The sequence below is a fragment of the Amborella trichopoda genome, chromosome 12 (assembly GCF_054954075.1).
Source record: "Amborella trichopoda isolate Santa Cruz 75 chromosome 12, AtrichopodaSantaCruz75HAP2 v2.0, whole genome shotgun sequence".
Classification (NCBI taxonomy): domain Eukaryota; kingdom Viridiplantae; phylum Streptophyta; class Magnoliopsida; order Amborellales; family Amborellaceae; genus Amborella; species Amborella trichopoda.
The window spans coordinates 3,768,147-3,790,041 of NC_142347.1; the positions used below are offsets into that span (position 1 = coordinate 3,768,147).

Consider the following 21,895-nt stretch of genomic DNA (forward strand, 5'->3'; position numbering starts at 1 on the left):
CAGCAATACAAGAGGTATTATTGGTAAGAACTTCATTGAGTTGTTATATTTGTGAGGAATAATGCACTAAAACGAAATATATTTGTTTTAGCTTGCTATGTATAGGGATGCTATAGGATCTTTCGGAACTAGACTTGCTAGGAATTCTCGAACTAAGATGGATCCAAGTTATCCCCTAGCTAATATTTTGTTCATTCATATATTTAATCTTATGAAATGTTATTGCCCTTACAATGCTTTTTGCATTTTAACCCAGCTGAATGGTGGGAGATATATGGTGCCGATGCACCTCACCTAAAGAGGATAGCAATCACGGTGCTCTCCCAAACATGTTTGCTATTGGCTATGAGCGCAACTGGAGTACGTTCAAATGGTTGCACACTACTATGAGGAATCGACTTGTTTCGGAGAAGCTTCATAAACTAGTCTACCTTCATTATAACTTAAACCTCCGAGAGCGACAAATAAGAAGGAAGCGTGAAGACTATGGGCCGATAGACTTAGACACAATATTTGTCACAAACACAGTAGATCAATGGGTAGTAGAAGAGGAAGAGCCAGTGTTGCACAAGAAAGCGTTCCTTGAGGCTATCGGTGAGGAAGACCTTGAAGAAGGTGATGAGCAGTATGAAAGATGAATCAGCCAGCCAACGTATCCACAATTCGTCGGAGATGTCGGTGATATTGCACCTAATGAGAGAGAGTGGGAAGGGGGTCTAAGGGAAAATGAAAGAGATGATGATTCTAAGGCCACCCTATCCCAGCCATATTATTCACATATCGAGTCCCAACAGCAACAGGGTAGGGATGAGCACGACAGTGTAGGTGAGCATGAAGGATAGACAAGCTTCGGGGATTTTAGATTGGGAACACAACAGAACACTAACACTAAGGGATTTGAGTATAGTCAGACGTCTGCTAATATCGATGATTCGTTTTAGATCGAATCAATGAATTGTCAAACGAATTCAATCAATGACATCAGCGTAACTAAGAAGAAGAACGACGTCGTCTGTCATTTTATTTTTAAATCGTATGTTACTAATTGTATGCTTTATTGTAGTCAATGTATGTTGATATACTTATTCCATAATAATTTTATATTTATCCTTTTATATGATGTAAATTAAATGGTAAATAGTAGTTCATGCAGAGAAATAACATATCAATATTCGCATATTCATGCAAAGAAATGAAAATTCTTAATGGAGTACCTTCATTTCTTATGGAATTCCTAAAAAACAATATTTATAATAAATTTTAATAATTTTTTTGGATTTTTTTAAAGCTTTAAACTGACCGATTCAGCCGATTCCCGATCCTGATCGCCGATTCACCGATCCGGATCGATTTTTGAGATGTCCGATCCGGGCCACCGGTCCGCTTTTTAAACTATTGTCCAAAGCACTTATCTATCTTGATTATTCTTGATTCTTGACCCAAAATGTTCTCTTTCTCCCTCCGTCTCTCTCTTATATTCATTACTCGAAATTCACACTCCTTTTCCCTTAGCATACCTGATTCTATCTGAGCCTCTTATTGAAAAGAGAGAGACATAGAGATGAAACCTTGGAGGGATTGAACCAGAAGAGTGTAAGACCTCAAGCAAGCAATTTTCAAATTTCAGATAGATTTATTTGTTTTCATTTTATCAAAGATTCAATGACAAAGAAATTAGGTTTTTTTTATCTCAAAAGCCATAGTTAATTAAATTTTAGGGTTTTGAGGTACACAAAGTTGGATATTGCAAATATCATAGAAGAGTTGAAGGATAGAGATATCTTTATAAAGCTTTCTTTTTTCCAGAAAAACCTTCCTTGCCAAATTAAAGCTCGTGGTCATTGCATCAATAAAATGGAGATATGAGATTGTAAAGGATACGTGCTCGGGTGACTTTGGAGTGGCCTGCATTTTGAGAAATACACAAGATCTTTGCTTGCTATAAATAGAAAGAGAGAGGGCATGCACGAAACATATTGATCTTCAGTTAATTACCATTAATGTGGACAATCGCAGCTACAGGAGGGGCAACACTGTTAGAGATATAAAGAATGGAGTAATGGAAAAAGGGTTTCAACATGGAGGGAGAGGGAGAGAGAGAAAAGGTAAAAACGTCACGAAATTCGAACTTAAAAACCTTTGACAACTGGCCTATATAATGGGTTATAAGATTTTTGGCTCGTAAAAATCCAAAGTCTAAATATACTCTATGAGGGTGTATCTAAAACACATATGATAATTCCCCAATTTTATAAGGAAAAATTTTATATACTTATATAAACAACATATATATCCATTATATTTAATGTTATTACAAAATTACCTCCAAGTTTCCTTTATTGTATCTATACTCGTTTTCTCGACTTCATGAAACTTTTTTTTAAAAAAAAAAGACGGAACTGCCCATTTTTAGTTTTTCAAAAACCGAAATATTTAAAATTAAACAACCCAAAAATAATAATTTTTGGATTTTAAAATCCGAATTTATATGTTCATGAAATATTTTACATAAACATTTCACATCATATTCAATATTCATCAAAGATAGAGAAAATCAAATGAAACAAAACACTAAGGCCTCAAAATGCTTAGATAAAAAGTAATTATAAAAATTGAATAACCATTATCCACCAAAAATCATTCATCATACCAAGTGCTCGGCCCTTTCTTTTTTTTTCTTTTCTTCTTTTTTTTTGGGTAAGTCAGTGGGGATTTGGGCCCTTACCCGGTTTTCATTAATAAGTTAAAATGGTATAAAAGGATAAAGAGATTATGATACAGTTCTTTCATGAGAAGTCCTCGCCATATCAAAAGAAATTAAAGGAAAAATAAAATCAAGCGGCCGGGTACGCCAAACCGTGGCCTCAGAGAGACTTGTAACATTATTGGTCAAGTGCTAAGTCACTGAATTGGCCTCTCAGTTGACATGCTTAATACTCCAGGGGCAGCCTTCCAGGTGGTAAAGGCATTATAATACGAAGATTCCAGGGGGGCTTATGCACAGTCGTGAAGGGAATGCATTAGAATCTACAAATCACTCTCAATGAGCAGTGGTAATAGCTAGCTGAATGCCCCTTTCAAGGGCGGAATATTCAGCAACATTGTTAGATGTATTCCCTAGAGGAACAATAAAAGTGGCACAAAACCCTCCTGTTTCTGATAATTCCTCCACAACCAGCTGCTCCAAGGTTGCCAAGGGACGAGCCATCAATGTTTAGTTTATAGAGACCTGTTGGGGGTGGAGACCATGAGACCAAAATCAATGTTTTAGGATGCATTGGGTGCCACTGAATTTTGAGGTTATCAACTATGGGATTCTCTGACGTGTCGAAAGTCCATCCTTTCACCTTTGCTAAGCACGCAACAATTGAAATGATCTGGTGTAACAGTTGTTCTCTTTTGGGTCTCTTTCCTCCAAAGATACAAAATTCCTCTCAGTTCAGAGGAGCCAAATGATTATGGAGAATAGAGAGATCCAAACAATACGTAATCCTACTGATCGGGAACCAGAATTTGGCCTAGCTCTCAAATATTGAAGGTATTGATGGGCCAGTAGGGAAATTTTTGTCACATCGCCACATAATAGACCGTAAAAAAAAATGTGAGAAAGTACATAACAAAATAATGTGGTTAACATAATCACCTTCATTTAAGCACAAGGGTCAATGGTGTGCTAGATGGATCCCTCTGGGCTGTAGTAGTTCAGATGTAGGGAGGCGAAGATGAAGGGCAATCCAAGTGAACCATTTCGCTCGAGGATGGGCATTAGAAGCCCATACATTTTTGAAGATCTCTCTGATGGGGGCCCTATATCTAATATAGTTCCAAGCTCTCTTAATAGAAAAACATCCATCTGAGGAGTGAATCCATACAAGGAAATCATCAAAGGTTGAAGAGGGATTGTGAAAGACTTCACCACTTGCCAAGCTCGAAATAAAGGTCCAATAGTAGTTCTTCGCAGAGAGTAGGGTCCCGTGGAAACATGTCATCCATTTCGTCACTCTGTTAAAATCCTATTTAGCCGAAGTTCCTAGAAAAACATATAATTTTGGTTTTTCAAAATCCGAAAATTGTAACTTTTCGATTTTTCAAAAACAAAAAATTTTAAATTTTGTTTTTTATATAAAGAGGTTATAATCATCCTTGACAGTTAGATTTAAAATTGGATGGTTGAGGAGGTGTCATTTTTTGGACACAGAGTCCAAAATAAAATTTCTCAATTGTTGTGACACACTTTTAGGTATTAGATTTCGCATACAATAGCTAAAAGTGATTGTGACCTCGTTATACCAAAAATAAATGGTCTCATAGTATAAAATCCCTTAAAAGAAATTCCAAACTTCTTTAAAAGTGAGGTTTGTATAAGGTGCTCACTTTATCCTAAACAAGTAGGGCGCGCCTCAAACTTTTGTTGGAAGATGTAGTTCCAATGTCGTAAATCATACAATGGCTTGAAAGTCCATGTTCAACCCTAATTATGAAATTTAAAATTCTAAAAATAATGCATATCCGGCAAATGTATAAACACATAAAAATCTTGAAAATAAACGGTCCATATAACTTGTTGCAAGATATACTATTTTTAGGACTTCAAATTCTTTTTTTTTACATCATAAATGCCGACTTTGAGATGATCACTATGAAGATTTCCCAACTTAAGAATACTCTTTTCTATTGATTTTTTTATGTGCACCTTACTTCTATAGTATAACGTTGTAACCTTATATAAACTTCTTTCATGTTTTTAATTTTATGAGGATGTCTCTAATTTCCAATTATCGATTTAATGTTTTAGCCTCGCATTGCAAAAATAGGGTTAAGTACTAGGAGTAGTGAACATTTTCTTTACTAAATTTTTTTGTTTGGTACTCTTAGAACCCATCAAAATCCTTCTTTTTCTTCCCAAGTAGAAAAACGTTTGGTAAAATTCTTACAAAATCAAGTCGACAAGTACTTATTTATGTGCGAATTTGAGACGATCTCTGATGAGATCAATTCAAATTCATGCAAAACTAGTTAAAATCGATTTATCGATAAAGAATATGGCACCGCTCAAATTATAGATCCTACTGGTCAAATAGATCTAATCCATTATGGATCTACTAGTAGCGCCAGCCATAAATTGCACCTCAAGTAGATTGTTAAAAGCTATAATTTGAATTAAACTTGGAAAACAAGAAATAAAAGAAACAAAGAATAAATAAATAAATAGGGAAGTTCTAAATTAAACGACAACTAAAAGAATAAATAAAGGAAATAAAGAGATCACTTACTTGAGAAATCTTGAGGCCCGAATTAGGACCGTAGGTTGATTTACATCTTTAGTGCCTTCTCTTACTTTATTGAAGAATTGGTTTTAAAGGTTTTGGTTCTAGGAGATATTGTTCCTAGATTTTTTATTTAGGAATTCTATAGAGAATTTTGAAGGGTTCTTGGCTTAGTGTTACTAGCGTAGGTTTTTCCTAGATCTAGGGTTCATAGAGCCTAAGCAAAAAATTTAGGATTTGTTTGAAACGTTTTTTAATTTTCTAGGAGTTTTTCCTAATTTTCTTGGAGATTTGGGATATTCTAAGGATTTTTGGACGAATTGTGGTCTATTTTGTAAGGGAAATTCAAGAGGGTTTATATAACCTTAAGTTCTAGGCATGTTGTGAGGAATATTGCCCCAATTATTAGGATTTTACATGTCAAAACATGTCCAAAAACCAACCTAGAGCACCCCAAAAGCCTCCGGAAGGTTCCAGTAAATTCTGGGATTTTTTGGGTGAACATACGACCTAAAATTTGTGCGAGTTGTTATTGCCTATTGGGGTTTGATTGCAACATGCTCTGACTCGTACAAGGGATCTTTTTATTATTTTTCTGAACAATTTTACCCAAGCAATAACTTTCTAATTGTAAGTTGGATTCATAAAATTCTTGATCCGTTAGAAATCTTTCTACCTCATTAATATTTTGAAACCAAATTTGGTCAAATTTGAGTTATTGTTTAGGAGTATATAAGGCTAGAACTTCATAATCTCAGTTTTCAAGGTTCTAGTCTCGTATTAGTATCCAAGCTGATTTTCTGTATTCAATAGGCTCATTGGTGTCTTAGATTACTAGTTGAGGATATTAAGTTAGGTTTAAGGCCTAGGTTTAGGTCTAAGAAGGTAGGGTATAGGGTTGCAGTTTTTGGGGAATTCGTAAAAAATAAAATAAAATCTCAAATTTTGTGTCATTGAAAATAGCAATTTGATACAACAGTAGTGGGGAATTCACAATCATCTATCCCTTAAATTTCAAAATGGGTGGTTCTATTAACGTCATTGAATAGACACAAAGTTCTAAAAAAAAAATCTCGAACTTTATGACTCACCCCAAACCATCTAATTTAACATCTAATGAATGGGAACGATTGTGACTTCCATATACAAAAGATAAATGATCTACTAGGCATAATTTCTACAAAGCTTGGGCATTATGAAAACAAAGTGAAACCTCACCTCGAATCCTCATTTGGAAAGCACTTTGGGCCTCGAAAATCTCCAGGATGGCTTGAAATCAATTTCCAAAACAGATTATGAAATTTGAAGCTAAAAAAATGGTACAGATCTTGTGGATCCTTGAAGACTTATTTTTAGGGATGAAATCGACGGTCTAAATAATTTGCTACATTATAGACTATTTTCAGGGCCTCAAATCCTAATTTTTCTCACAACCATAATGGCCAAGGCCAAGATGATCGATTCGAAAATTTTCCGACGCCCAGAATTGCAATTTTCAATGAGTTTTGAGGTAACACTTCACTTATTTTGATAGGGTTGCAACCCTATAAAACCAATTTTCCCATTATAAGCTTGTTTAGATTGTCTACAAAGAGACCATTTATCTTTTGTACATGAAAATCACAATCATTCTCACTTCTTATATGTCAAATTGGATAGCTTGGGATGAACCAAGAAGTTTGAGAACTCTTTTTTTGAAACTGTGCCTATTCAATGACACTCCTACAATCACACATTCTGAAATTTAAGGCTAAAGAATGATTTTATCTTCCTTATAGAAAAGATAAATCGTCTCCTTATAAATAGTCTCATATAATTTCATGAAGCTTGTACTATCACTTCTACCAAATGTAAAAACTACGAAAAAATATACAGTGAGACCATTTACCTTTGATACAATGTGGTCACATTAATCTTGACCATTGGATTTAAAATTGGATGGCTACAAGCTCAAACTTCAAAAAAAAAATTTCGAATTTTGTGATACAACTAAACTATCAAATTTCACATCAAATGGTTGTGAAGAATTGTGATCACCTCGTATCAAAAGCAAATAAGTAAGTATTTTAATTTATTCAATATTCTATATCATATTTTTTATATGAGATTTTAATATTCTATAGCATATTTGTTATCTAAGACTTAAGCCCCTTAATAGATTGCAAAAGAGCAATAGAATTCGTTATTCTAACCTCTAATCTTTAATAGCTCAAATGTCTAAAACACTTAATATGCAAAACAAGCAAATCCATTATATCGCATATAAAATATCCAATATTCCAAACTATAAGACTCCCAAGGAGGCAAAGACGAATGGTTCCTGACATCGGAGAAAACAAAATCAACTCTCAAACATGAATTTCTTCTATCGGTGGCCTTTTTTTCATCCCTTTTTTGCTTACCTTGGCTGTCTACATTTGCCCTAATCTCTCTTTGAAGTTCTTGTAGGCATACTTTTAGCATTCACAGTAATATCGGCAGTGTTCCTTCTGTGGGAAAATACCCCAGTATAAGTATTTCCACATTAGGGTACAAATAGCGCAATTTCAATCCTTGGGATTATTCTTTTTACTTGAAGATGATGAAGATATTGCCAAAAAATTAAAAAAAATAAAATTAAGCAATGAAATATTACCAAACAACCAAAAGAAATTTTGATGTGAGCAATGCGACCGATACACCCGCATATACGAGTGATGCGCCATATACACGATCACAACTCATTTTTCCAGATATACATGACTGACCGCATTTTAAAAAAATGAATGGCACCCTTGCACTCATACATCTGAAATAAGGGGAATCCAGTAAAACTTACCTTGTTCCCAGAGCTTGTAAACAAAAGTCATAACAAAAAGGCAGTATGGTACTTACAATGCAAGGATTCCTTAATTGCAATCGATGGGGTTTACAAGATCCCATCTTTAGAGAGCAATAGGCCATGCATGATGTGTGTGTGTGTGTGTGTGTGTGTGTGAGAGAGAGAGAGAGAGAGAGAGAGAGAGAGAGAGAGAGAGAGAGAGAGCAATTTAACATAAATATATATTATGAATTTGCTCGTAAATAAGTTTCATGGAGACTTTTCCACCTCAACAGCTGTTCAAAAATTTGATGCGAAGGTACAAAAACTAGAACTTGGTTTTCTTCATGAGCTTGCAGATGAGGGCATGGGACCCCCAATATTACAATAAGGCTAGCAGTAATCATGTCGCCTTGAGAGGATCAGAATGCTTCACTGAAGAGCCATTATAGTCAGATAGTTTTGAAGACCACCTCTCTCCTTAATCCCACCCCGAACTTCAAGTCCTACATATTGTTGGAATGCTTTAGCTGGGGGACGAAATCAAAATTGGATGTCTGATCAAATTTTGGCCTTCAAGAATTAGACTTGTGAAATTTCGGAGCTATTTCAAATTTTTGACCAAACTTCTATGTCAAAACACCCAGACCAGCACTTTTTAAGGGGCTTACATACTTTTTTTTAAGGACTTTAATTTTTGTTAAAGGGGGCTTGTGTCTATTTTTTTTAAGGAACGGGATGGCACTAGCGCCCGCCTAGGCTGGCGTGTAGGGCAGAAGGCAGGTGTCTAGGCACATGGCCACCTAGAGCGCCCTCCTGGGCCTATTCAGTTCAATGGCCCACCAAGACTGGTTAGGCGACTAAGCAGCCGAATTTTTAAAACTGAGACATGCACAAGATGTGCATGGTATGCTTTAATGGTACTCTATGCCTTATGCCTTCTCATATGTGTTTTTATACCATTAGATATTTTAATGATCAACAAAAAAACAAATGATGCATCGTAAAATGAACAACAAAATTGGGAGTGTGACCTTAAGGCTGAGAAATTAATTAATGGAGGGCATCATATCCGAAGCTTCTTCCCTGGTTGTGCATCATCATCATACTGCCCACCATCATCAAAGGTCTCTCCCTTCTCGGCCTTCTTCCGAGCAAGGATCTTGTTGATCTTATGAAGCTCATTGGTAAGCTTCTGGTCTTTGTTCTGCTTTCTAGTCTTGCGCCCATCTTGCATCTTCACGCCAAATTGAAAAGCAGCCTTGGGCATTGCTTCCTTTTGCTCATTGTAAGTCGCCCATTCTTCTTCTGTCTCGAAGTCCCACCGATGAAGCCGACCCTTGGCCTGTCATACCACATATTAGAACAGACATAAAATCATGTCATGGAACATTTATTAATTATTCATTATCTTGGTAATTTTATGTCCTTATTTCTTGGGGCTTGTAAGCAGGTCCAAGAATCAATTCATCAAGTTTAAGGGTTCAGTAGTTAGCAAGGAAACAAGTTTTGAAGTTTGCAGTTACAGTAAGCTGAAGCAAGAGGCCAAATTACAAGCCCAGGAGTTTCAGTGAAGTAAATCGAGGCTCTAAGGGAGAAGGCAGACAAGCTGAACATGACAGAGTCATCCAATTCAGAGGAGGCTAACCATAGAGGATAGTGGTCTCACTAGAGAGATTCATGATGTTGGCTACTAGTGTCAATATTCTTTCAGTATATTCTTATGAAGGACATAAATAAGGATGCTGATTCCCTAGCAATGCAGCAAATGCATACAGAGGTTCAATCATTTGGGAACAATCACCCACTCCATCTACTCCTAGGACACATATTTCCACCGTAGGTTTTTTATTTTCTATAATTTTCAATCTTTTAAGTTTCTGTATTTCGTGCATATTAAAGAAGTACGAAGTTTCAGCAGATACAAGAAAACAAGCTTGCGGATTTTGTCATAATATAAGTGCAATTAAACATAAATAGGTTTTCAGTTCAAATAACTCTCTTTTCCAGCTACCAGTTCTACCAAAGTAATAGGCGCTAAACCAATAGGTATAAGGCTGAGGCTGATGAAAGCATGAGTTCTTGGTCTCGAATGATGTGTTGGGATGTGATGATTCATGCCAGATCCCTCATCCTGCAAATCATCCAAGGCAGAGTTTTCTGGTAAGCATTGTTTTTGATAAGTTGGGTGGGTTTCCCCCTCTTTTTTAACAAAACTTGGTTTTTATGAAAGGATATCAAAGTGGGACAGGATAATGAGGTTCTGAATCTAGTCCTATGCTGCTTTACTACGTGCATTTAAAGGGAGGTCACCTTGGACATAAAAACCCAACGATGCTTACTTTGGGATAGATAGATTTCACCTTCAAAAATCATTGTAACTAGCTTCTTTATGTATACATTTGACTACAGAAGCAAAGACAATGAAACCCCATCACAACTATGCCTGCTATTTTGATAGACCAATTTGAAGCTTATTCCTATATATTTTCAGGTACATATTCAGAAATGTAGATGTTGGTGCCAGTTCTAATGGGATGCTACTAGTGACAGTTCTCTAGGAATGAAAGCAGTTGGAAGCTTTTGTCAGAAATGCAGATCTTGGTGCCAGTTCTAATGGGATGATAACAGTGACACTTCTCTGGGAACGAGAGCAGTTGGAAGCTTTTCTCTACAACGCACCAATGCAAATGTGCAGGCCAATACTCTCGCCACATATGGGGGATCTAAAGGAAACTGGAAGTTGCGTGTTCCATTTCACTGCCCTAAGATTGCAACACTTGTTTTGGATTTACTGACTTTTTGTTTTTTTTGAATGAAGATCTTGTACATTGCCGCACTGTTCTTGTTTTCTTATCCATAATCGAACTTCCTCTAATGAATTGACTCTGTATTGACGTTGGTAAACACAATTGCCACTTGGCTAAAGAAATGGGTTAAGCTTATTTTGTACAAACAGTTAGATTATCATTAATGAAATTTGAAAGGCTAATATCAACAAAAATAAGTCCAGAAACTAATCAAGAAATATTTCATAAGTATATAGAAAAACACTATAGAAAGAAATATAGAACTCAATAAGCTTAGATCAAGCTACAATATACACCCTATTCATGCAACACTTCTGTTAACATTCCCTAAATAATATCCAGCATTCAAACAACTTGCATGTGTATGCTGTGAGATAACTGTAAAAGCACAGGAAATCAGATGTCTTACCCGCCCACCCATATCCATTTTAGACAAATCATCTTCGTCGTCACTGAAGACAACCTCACGGTTATATTCCTGATATCCAGGATAACACTCAGAGTAACTTTCAGAAATAAAATTTGGATCCTTCTCTCGGGCATCCTTCTCCCTCAGCTGCTGAAGCCTCTGGTCATCACGCTTGAAGACCGATCCTAAACCCCGATCCTTGTCTTCTTGGGTCATAAATCGAGGATCCAGCGGCACAGTTACACCTGCCTCTGGCTCATAATCATTCACATTATGCTGGATGTATTGATCGGGATAGGCCATCTGCTCAGCATATTGATAATCTTGCCATTCTCCTTGGTAGGTAGTAGGCATTACAGGTCCATGCACAGTATCATATCCATTCTGCAGATAACATAACCAATGTTATTTTTAATACTTGATGCTAACTCTAATAAACACAATCGGAGCAGTAAGATTTTATCAGAAGGTAGCTTCTAACAAGTATGTTGCAAGAAAAATATAAACCATGAAAAAGTAAAAAGATTGAAATCACATGCCCCACAATGATTTCAAATAAATTGGAACTTGAGGTGGCTAAAAAATGTCATACAATTTGAAATAAGTTATTTACGAACAATAGACTTATAAACGTATTCTACATACAAGGGAACTTGATGTGGCTTCAATAGCCGATAAGATGAGGAAAAGTAGACTTAAAATGGGCTGGCAATGTGCAAAATCGACCTAATACAGCTGGTTAGGAGGTACGATTTGATTCAAGTGGAAGGCTCAAAAAGAGAAAGGGGAAGGTCCGTAAGAGCATGAATAGAAGTAGTAAAAAAAATCTGGTGACTTTTGATCTTATTGAGGGTATGGCCCTTGATAGTGAAAAATGAAGGAACATGATTTATGTAGCCAACCCCAAATAAGTGGGATAAGACTTGGATGATGATGATGATGATGCATATAAATGTATTCCCAAATCATTAGGGATACTTAGGGACTTTTGCAAATAGATAAATGAATGACAAAGACTTGAAATGCCTTAGGTAACAACTTGTAGGAGTTTTTGGAGTAAAACTGGTAATGCCAGAATGAAGCACAGGAAATATTACTGCACAATAGGAAAGAGGCACATAAAAATTATTAGCAGTTTAGGAGAACAAGGTCTACTTGAAAACACAAAAAACACCACTAGTACAGTTGTTTCAATTAAAATGACTTCAAACAATGACTGTTCATACAAGTTCAATTTAATGTATGAAAAACACTGCAAAAGGAGAGAGAAATTCTTGCGTCCTAGGAAGATGAATGATGATAAGTCACAAACAAGCCACATCTCTTGCAAAAATTATGATGTCAACTTTCAATCAAACCACAAAAATACATGATTCACAGTCATTGTGGATTCCATGAGCATCTGGTTTATAACGAAAGCATTTTTAGCATATACTTCAAACAATGACTGTTCATACAAGTTCAATTTAATGTATGAGAAAACACTGCAAAAGGAGAGATATTCTTTCGTCCTAGGAAGATGAATGATGATGAGTCACAAACAAGCCACATCTCTTGCAAAAATTATGATGTTAACTTTCAATCAAAACCACAAAAGATACATGATTCACAGTCATTGTGGATTCCATGAGCATCTGGTTTATAACGAAAGCATTTTTAGCATATCCCACAAACACATTTGGAAAAAAATAAAAATAAAAACGTTTCTTCAGAATAAATTGTAGATGCTTAAAATAAATTCAGAAATTTTTATGATAACAGTCAATTCTAAAGAGCTTACTTTGAAAACTCAGGAGAGGTTTTGGCTTTTGGGTCATAACCACCTAATCAATGAATGGACAGTGAAGGAGAAAGTGTGGGATGCATCAGAACATGACATGACACCACTGGGTCTCAATCTCTCTTCATCAATATTCAACCATTGATTGGATGGTAATAACCAAATGGACATGGAATCATAGTTTACTTTCCCACAAATAGATATAACAACTCACTGTTTGTTGCCAATCAGGGACCAGCTCAGTTGGTGGCGCAGGGCCATAAACAGGGTCGCTGAAATAGGATGGTCTTTCCCTGTTACGAGGAGACTCTTCCATGTCTTCGGAAATGGGACTCTGGCTTAAATCTTTAGCACCGACAGTATAATCCGTGCCATCCCCCACAAATATGTCATCTGCACCAGCTCTATTCACAGGGTTTCCCTGTTTATTCTTTTCATCGCGATGATTTCCATTTGAAGGTTGAGGGACACCCATCTCTTTGTAAACTTGATGTTTTGCAATGCCATCAGCAGGTCGCAATGCTTTCTCATCTTCATCATCCTCATGGCCAACAGCAGAAATCTTCCCTATGGAGAATAATCACATACTTCTCAGGAAAAGAATATAAAAGCAATGTTCTTGACATACAGACAGAACTAGTCATGATTCAAGAAAATGAAGCACATGCAACCCTAAATAAAGAGTAAATAGAAGCCACATCTCAAATTTGTAGAACAAAACGCAAATCTTGTGGTTTCTTGATTATCTTTGCTTCTTTTTTCTGAAAGAAAATCTGTCAATTCAACAGAGGGCTGTATTAATTTTCACTGTCACTATTCAAAAGTCAAATTTACAATCTCTGTATCCGTAAATTCATTTGTCAGCTGGGAAAATCACCATCATGTAATCGAGCCAATAATTGCATTGCGGATAGCATCAACGAGATAAATAAGCCTTTAAAATGAGAAAACGAGAAGTTTTTTGTTGTGAATACCTAAGTTTACATTTATTTCTTCTTGTATTCAAGTCTTATTTGTCTTTTCCCTTACTCATGGGCAGATTTGTGCTTTAGACCTTTTATTATTAGTATAAAAGAACATAAGTATGGCATGGGAGATAGTACGACTAAACCATCCTCTTCTTCTTCATGGGACACTCTCTCTGTCACCTATCTTTCTAACTTTCTCTCTCTTCCTAGATCTTAATTTCTCTTATACTCTTTCATCTCTTATATATTAGTTTGCAGTACTTCTAACTCTTTTCATGAAGGAAGTGAATGTTTTTTGTGCTTTTGCAGTATGGAGCGGGTTGGGATGGGTCGGTGGGTGTATGTGTTCCATTTTGGTGGGAAGGTGTTCCGGAAATTAGATGTGCATAAAATGATCTTCCATGATAAGGCGTTTCACTGAAAACACCTTTTTATTTTTTCATTTTTTACTGTCACATAGGTAACATATTCCCAGGAAGCAGTTCATACATGTTTGTTTCTTAATAGTTATTTTGTGGGGCCGATCCATGCTCTTTTACTTATTAGGGGTTGCCTTTTTGACATAATGGCTAACACATGGTGCAAGATTGCCTCTTTTCAAGTACAGTCCTGACCCCTTTCTAGATATGTAAAATAAAGCTTAGGGGCATTTTACATTATATTGGTAGTGGATTATGCATCACATACCATAAAGTGTTAATCACCAACAAAATTTAACGCATCATGCATGATAAACCTGCATGAAAGCATTTCCAAACGGAATATTAGTTTCTTAATGTTCCATCGATTCATGAATATTAGTTTCCTAATGTTTCATATTTCAATACCATGTCCACTATGGAGTATGCAACCTAATTCCCAAAACAGTAGTTAGGATCCATTTCCCCTACTAAGAAGCATGCAATTTTCAATTTCTCAAACTTCATGATTCATTGTTGGCATCATCAAGAACAAAATAACAAGACTTAAGGCTTTAAAATTCAAACTTCAAAATGGTTTCTACAATGAAAATAAACCAAGTTATTTTTTTCTCAATTTAGAAATGCTTTTTCTTTATTTAAGGATAAAGGCAAATTTAAAGATAAAGAAATTTCAAAACACTTCCCTTTCCAGATTTAAAAATTATTTTTTTATCAATTTAAAAAAGAGGCCACAAAACCAAGTCTCAAAATTCCTTTGTTTCAGATGGAAACATGGCCGATTTTCAGCTGAATCAAAAGTATAACAACTGACATATAAAAAAAAAAGGCTGTTATACGTCTTTAAATTATGGACGAGACTACAACTGGAAAGTTAAATCCGACTACTAAGTCAAGAAACTAGAACCATCCACAAGTGATTTGCAAACCATTATATTATGAGTATATAGCTCAACACACCAACCTAGCTCCATGTACGGGTCCACCATAAGATCCGTTCAATTTTATTTTTGATAAGTACGCTACGCACCTTTTACTTCGCTCCGATCTTTTTTCTTTTTCTTTAAAACCTTCCCAGATGAACCCAGCCGAAGGTATGACATAATTTTAGCAATTCGATCAAGTACAGATCCATCAACACTTACAGTGACCATTTCCTGCATAGCATATCCTCATGTTGGTTTCGTGGTTTCATGATGACAACACAAAGGACCTAAACAAATTGGGAAAACACAAACCTGTGGTACAGGACAATCAGCTTTGCTTCTGTGAACAGTAGTAGGAATATCATGAGCATAGTCCTCTTCCTGCAGAAATCATTAAAAGTTACAAACTCCAATACATTTTAAAGTAAAACTCCAAATCTTCCTGAATGCGACATTAGTTAAGAGATGATATATCATGTCAACAATAAGTGTCATAAACCACAGCACAAGAAAAATGGGGAAGCAGAAAAATGGCAAGGAAAAATTATACATAATGCTCAAGACATTCAGAACAAAATGGGGATGGCTAGCAGCCCTTGCAAGACATTCAGAAATCCTTGTAGCTAAGTTACTAAGGTGTCAGCAAGAAAGAGTTATCCCACAAAGATATTGCATAAAATATGCCAGACCATCAAAAGAAATTCTTATAAATATGGATGTCCAAAAAGGAGGAGGACAAATGAGAATGTAACATATGATGTTTTGTCCAATGAATTCCACAGACACAAAGTACCATTCATCTATTCAGATAAGCGATGGAAACGACACTAATGAAAACAAATCATGAGGGAAATCTCACTTAAGCACCAAACTTACTGATTGGATGAGAAGTACAAGCCCTTTCTTCTTTTCTCACGGTAATAGGTAAATTGAGTTGAGAAGGTATAGTGGTAGAAGGAGAAGAAGTATATGACGAGTCAAAGAGTTGGGGCAGATTATTTACATCAGACTTTCCCTTGTTCTTTTTTGGGGTGTACACATTCAGGTGTTTCTCAATAGATTCCACCTGTTCCTTGGCTGAATTATTGGAACTATCTGTGATCATTGGAAGAGTAGTAGGATTATCAAGTAGCATAGTGGATATTGAATCTCTTTGGGAAGAAAATTTGGGTATATTCTCAAAGAAAGAAGCATCCTTCGATACATATTTTCTTTTAGTTTCTGGACAGTAACACTTGTATGCTCACGCGTTTAGTAGATTGAGGTCCTAGTTTATTTCTAGCCGGCCCAGGGAATGCACAAAGCAGGCACAACCAAAGGTTTTTGGTGGACGAAAAAAAAAGTAAGTGCATGGTGCAGAAGTTTGAAAGGCTAAGCACCATTAAGAACAGGTGTAGGCATTCTATTGATCATATATGTAGCAGTAAAAACTGCTACATCCCAATATGCCATAGGAAACTTCATTCCTATTAAAATGCCTCTCACCACTTCAAAAAAGTGTCTATTTTTCCTTTTTTCCATATCATTCTATTGTCATGTATAGGAACACGATGTTTGAGTTTCTATAGCATGTTCAAGAAAATAAGTTTTTAATCCATTTTATAGATACTCTGTGCATTATTGGAATGGAAAATTTTTATTTGGGTCTTAAACTGGATCTGAACCTTTTTTATGAAATATTGAATGGCTTACAATTTTTTTCTCACTAGAAGAAAAATAGTTTCTACAACGGTTAGACACATGATAAATCTCACGCTGAAAATAAGGAACATTCAAAGAAACAAACTTATCTGGAAACAATAACTACAAAGAATTCAGAGAAATGTGGCCTAAGCCGGTGCCACAAGAGGACTTGCTTATGACGTTAAGACTTAGATTTGAGAGCAGTAGAAGTGCATCGAGTGTTGAACAGGTACAACCTATTTTCTTCACAACCACCACCAATCGTCTTCCTCATTTTCAGGTCCTGAAAACACAACGTGTGGGGTGGAATGTGATATTGCAGTTTAATTGTTGTCAAGCTGTTAACAGAAAGAAGATTGGAAGGAAAGAAGGAACATGTATCACAGCAGGTAAGTACAAGGATTATGAAAGTTTACAGTTCCCACTTCAAGAAGCACTGATCATGGATCCATCATCAAGTTTAACTTCACTAGAAGCAAGAGAAATAGACAAGAAACCAACTTTCTTACCAGTCATATGGTCAGTAGCCCTTGAATCAAAGATCCAAGGTGTAGAAGAGGTGGCATTGGAGGAATGGTTTGCAGTTGCATGTCCCCCTAGATGCTCTACCGGTGTCTTAGAGCTGAGTGAGGCCTTGAGAGCAGTCAATTGGTGGTGCTGTAAATCTTTGGCCTGATCTCTTAGATCGGATACATTGGGTTGTGAGGCTGAGGTTGCCTCCCCCTCGCTCGATACAGCATGGGCACTTGCATTCCTTGGTTTTCAGCCTCAAGTGTGAATGCAAGTCCCAACAGTACACCCAAGTGTGTCACCTCTTACCACAATGGGAGCATTTGAGTTTCTGCTTTTCGGCAAGAGAAAGTGGGCCACAATTGCACAATTTGGTCCTTTCATACACACTTTTCCTTGCTTGAAGCTCGTTCCAAAGGCTGACCATTCAGGATGGATGCTTGAGTTTGTTCTTCTGCAATAGCCTATTTACTAGCCACCCCTCTTACATAAAATATTGACTCAACAGAGGGCAATTTGTCCTTTCATAGAACTTGTACTCTTTGAAGTCCAAAGTCAGGATCCAGGCCTACTAAGAACTCAAAGATCCTTCATTGCTCGACCTGTTTTTTAATGTCATCAACAATGGGATTATTAGGCTAGTAGTGGTTGAGTTCTTCCTAAGGGGCCGTCACTTGGTGTGACAGTGAAAGGCTCCGGTAGCTAACGCGAGAGAGCGGGTTCGTGTCCTGAGAGCGGTCACTTGGTGCATAAAAAGCCAAAGGTTAGGACCGTTTCCATCTCACCGCTCCTGGGACCCTGCGTAGGCAGGACCAGCACCGGGTTACAGCCCTTTAGTGGTCGAGTTCTTGCCACTTATGCCTTAATATCCCAAAATACTCTTCTATAGTCATTTCTCCTTGCTGCAAATTCGAAAAATTCATGATGCAACTGGTAAATCCTAGCCATATCATCTTATCATGAATATGTTCTGGCTATTGCCTTCCATACATCCTTTGCTATCTTAAGAAACAACAGCCCCCTGTTGATACTTGGCTGCATGGAATGAAAGAGTCATGTCAACACTATCAAGTTCTCACTTTCCCATTCATTATGGGATGGATCATAGGGGTTGGGAACACATGAGATTCTGAATCGTTTTAGGAATCGTAATCGCATAATTGCAGTTGGCTAGAAGATTCCAGTTTTTTGAATCAAAGTCTGTACGAGGGGAATCACGAGAAACAAAATTCCAACTTTATAGGAATCAAGTTTCGACCCAAATGGAATTGAGATCTACATACATGGAATCGAGATTCCGACCATTTTGGAATCGAGTCTCTAACCTATTTAGGATCATAGTTGTTGGAAACGCATGGGAACCCGAATCGTTGTAGGAACCGGAATCACAGAAACGTGGCCGGCTAGAAGATTCTTTTTTTAGGAATCATTGTCCGTACAATAGGAATCATTGGGAACGAGATCCCTAGTTTTTAAGAATCGTGTTTCGACCGAAATAAATCAAGTTTCATCCCCATATGGAATCGACATTCCATCCTCCTTGGAATCGATATTCCCATCCCCTTGGAATCGACACTCTAGGAGCTGAGATTTTTTCATACGTGGAATCAAGTTTCTGACATCTATGGAATCGAGTTTCTGACATATGTGGAATAGAGATATGTTGCTGTTTCAAATTGTGATTCTAACATATTTGGAATCAAGTTTCTGAAGTATATGGATCAGAAATCCATGCCAGATTGAGATCGAGATTTACAATAATATGGACTATGGAATGCGTTTGATGACCCCTACCAGGAATCAAGATTTCATTTTTATGGAGAAGGAAGCCCCAAGAACATCTTGAGCCTCATCAACTTTAGAACCTATATTGGATGTCTCTTATTAGAAGGCTTCCCAAATTTTAAAATGATTGGGTTGACTATTGAACTTACGGTCATTATATACAAAAGATCAGTATTTCTAAATTGTAACTTTGATTTCATTGTTATGTAGACAAAATAGGATTATGTCTACGCCATGGTTTACTTTTAATTGTATGTGTTGTATTTACTGGTTATATTTTAAATTTAAAGTAAACGCCGTCTAGGGTGGCACAAGTAACATAATGAAACACTGGAACCACTACAAGCATTCGAAGGAAGATTTCTATTCCAATTTGCTTTAGGAAGTGCACAACCATCACAGACATTAGACATTATGTACTTTGTATTTTTTTTTTTTGATAATTTGAATTTATTTATTTCTGAATCAGGATTTAATCCTTGCTGGAATCCAGATTCGAAATATTTGGAAATGTCGACCCACAATTAATGGGTTCAAGTTTCTAACGATGCGTTGGATAGGGATTCTGAAATTAAGGAATCAAGTTTCCTTGGTTCTGATAAATGGTTTCTAAAGATGTGTTGAATCGAGAATCGAGATTCTGAAATTACGGAATCGAGTTTCCTAACTTCCGAAAATGGTTTCTAAAGATGTGTTGAATCGAGATTCCGAAATTAAAGAATCGAGTTTCTTTGGTTCCAAAAAAAGGTTTCCATGGAGATTCCTTAACAGAAACGCAGAATCGGGTTTCAGAACCGGAATCGCAAGGTCAGTTGAGAGATTCCGGTAACTATGTTTGGGATTGAACAATATGGAAACGAGATTCCTTCATGTATGGAATCGCGATTCCAACATCTTTGGAATCGACTTTTTGATGTATTTGGAATCAAGATTCATATCAATGTGGATTCGAGATTCATTTCAGTTTGGAATCGAGCTTCGACCCACATGGCACTAATGATTTGTAACTCTATAGGGTCGAGTTTCAACCCCTTTATAACCAAGAATCTTACATCAACGACATCCCGTGTCTTAACGTAGAACCTCATCAATCAATCGAGATCAAAGATCTCTAAGACCTAAAGAAGGCTTCCGTAGATTTAATTATTAATTGGTAAGCCTCAGACACAGTATCAAAAGTTTTAGTAGGCACTCGACGTCCACCAGGGAAACTATCTACAAAAGATACAAACATTATCTCATGTATTTTTTAAATGTGATCTTGATTTCATTATTGTAGTTCAAAATAGGATTTTGTATGTGCCATAGTGTTGTCAGTTTTGTAGTCCTATTTGAATGTAAAACTCTTTACCAATTATATTTTAATAGGGACTTTCTACAATTAACAACCCTCAAAATAACATTGGTTAATGTTAGAATCACTTGTGAATGTTCTTTTTACCATCAATGTCCTTGCATAGTGATTTTATAAACTGAAGTAGAAAGACAATATAGCCTTTTAACACGAAGTGAAAAAATAAAAAACCCATACTCTTAGTCACTTCTTTTGTTGTCATGTCTCTTCCCTCCCAAGGTTAAAAGGCCCTTTTCCTTCTCTCTCATTCACGTCATCTCTCTTTGGGTATCTTGATCTCTCTCATCCACCCATTTTCTCTCCCTTGCATACCCCTGCTCTCTCTCTCTCTCTCTCCCTCTCTCTATATGCCTCATATCTCTGACGCTCTCTCACCTGCCCCATCTCTCCCTCATCCACCCTAAATATTCTTATTAACTTAGCCGCGCCCTTTCTCTGTTCTCCCATCTAGCCATCTCTGTCGGTCACAATCCACTTGAATCTCATTGTTGAGCCACCCAATCTCTCTCTTTCTCACACAGACATCACTGTAAATCTTCCCATAGCCGAGACAGCTCCTCTCTCTCTCTCTCTCTCTCTCCTCTCTCTCTCTCTCTCTCTCTCTCCCCCCCCCCCCCCTTCCCCATGCATCTGAAGCAGTGCTAAACAATTTCAATGAGCAGTTTTATGGTCCAGCAACAACACATATGGAGCCACCGATCACACACACAGCAGTGGCTTTAAGGGAAATGGAGGCAGCTTGTGCTTATATCAATCGGAAAATTTTCCCTAGAGATGCCTTGGATTGGGATAGGCTGTGGCCCTTCTGACCCACCATAATAAAATACAGTTCTTGCTCCCCAAATTGTTGTTCAACAAGATGGTTTCATCTGATTATGCTTGAACTTTTGTTGGACGTAGGAACTATAGTGTTAGAAACAAATTGATAGAGTTTTAGAGAGAGAGAGAGGAGAGAGAGAGATTGGTAGTATGAGTAAAGAGATGATGAGAGAGAAATTGGATGGATCTATAGAGATGACGAGAGAGATTTCTGGCTTAGCGGAGAGTGGAGAAGGGCATCTCAACAATGAGAAGATAGGTGGATAAGAGAGAGATAGAAGGGCAGATGAGAGATGCGGGTGATGCCAAGAGACAGATCATTTTTGCCCATGAATTAATTCCATTTTTCATCATTCGTACAAAAA

At 36.8% G+C, this 21,895-nt stretch overlaps 1 protein-coding gene across 4 annotated transcripts in view; it reads right to left on the minus strand.

Annotated features, from left to right (window-relative positions):
• Positions 1 to 7,445: 7,445 nt before the first annotated feature.
• Positions 7,446 to 21,895, minus strand: part of SMU2 (RED family protein) — a 51,163-nt gene continuing 36,713 nt past the window's right edge. The window contains exons 1-7 of one of the 4 annotated variants that reach the window (XM_088854421.1): positions 16,256 to 17,323; positions 15,692 to 15,760; positions 15,484 to 15,610; positions 13,281 to 13,633; positions 11,287 to 11,670; positions 9,102 to 9,412; positions 8,288 to 8,573 (exon numbers count right to left, since the gene is read on the minus strand). In XM_088854421.1, coding sequence (XP_088710547.1) covers positions 9,134 to 9,412; positions 11,287 to 11,670; positions 13,281 to 13,633; positions 15,484 to 15,607 — 1,140 coding nt within the window. In that variant the 5' untranslated portion in view covers positions 15,608 to 15,610; positions 15,692 to 15,760; positions 16,256 to 17,323 and the 3' untranslated portion in view covers positions 8,288 to 8,573; positions 9,102 to 9,133. Of the gene's footprint in view, positions 7,757 to 8,287; positions 8,598 to 9,101; positions 9,413 to 11,286; positions 11,671 to 13,280; positions 13,634 to 15,483; positions 15,611 to 15,691; positions 15,761 to 16,255; positions 17,324 to 21,895 lie in introns of those variants that run through there. The other 3 variants (XM_088854420.1, XM_006843766.4, XM_011624810.3) reach the window with 3 other exon arrangements.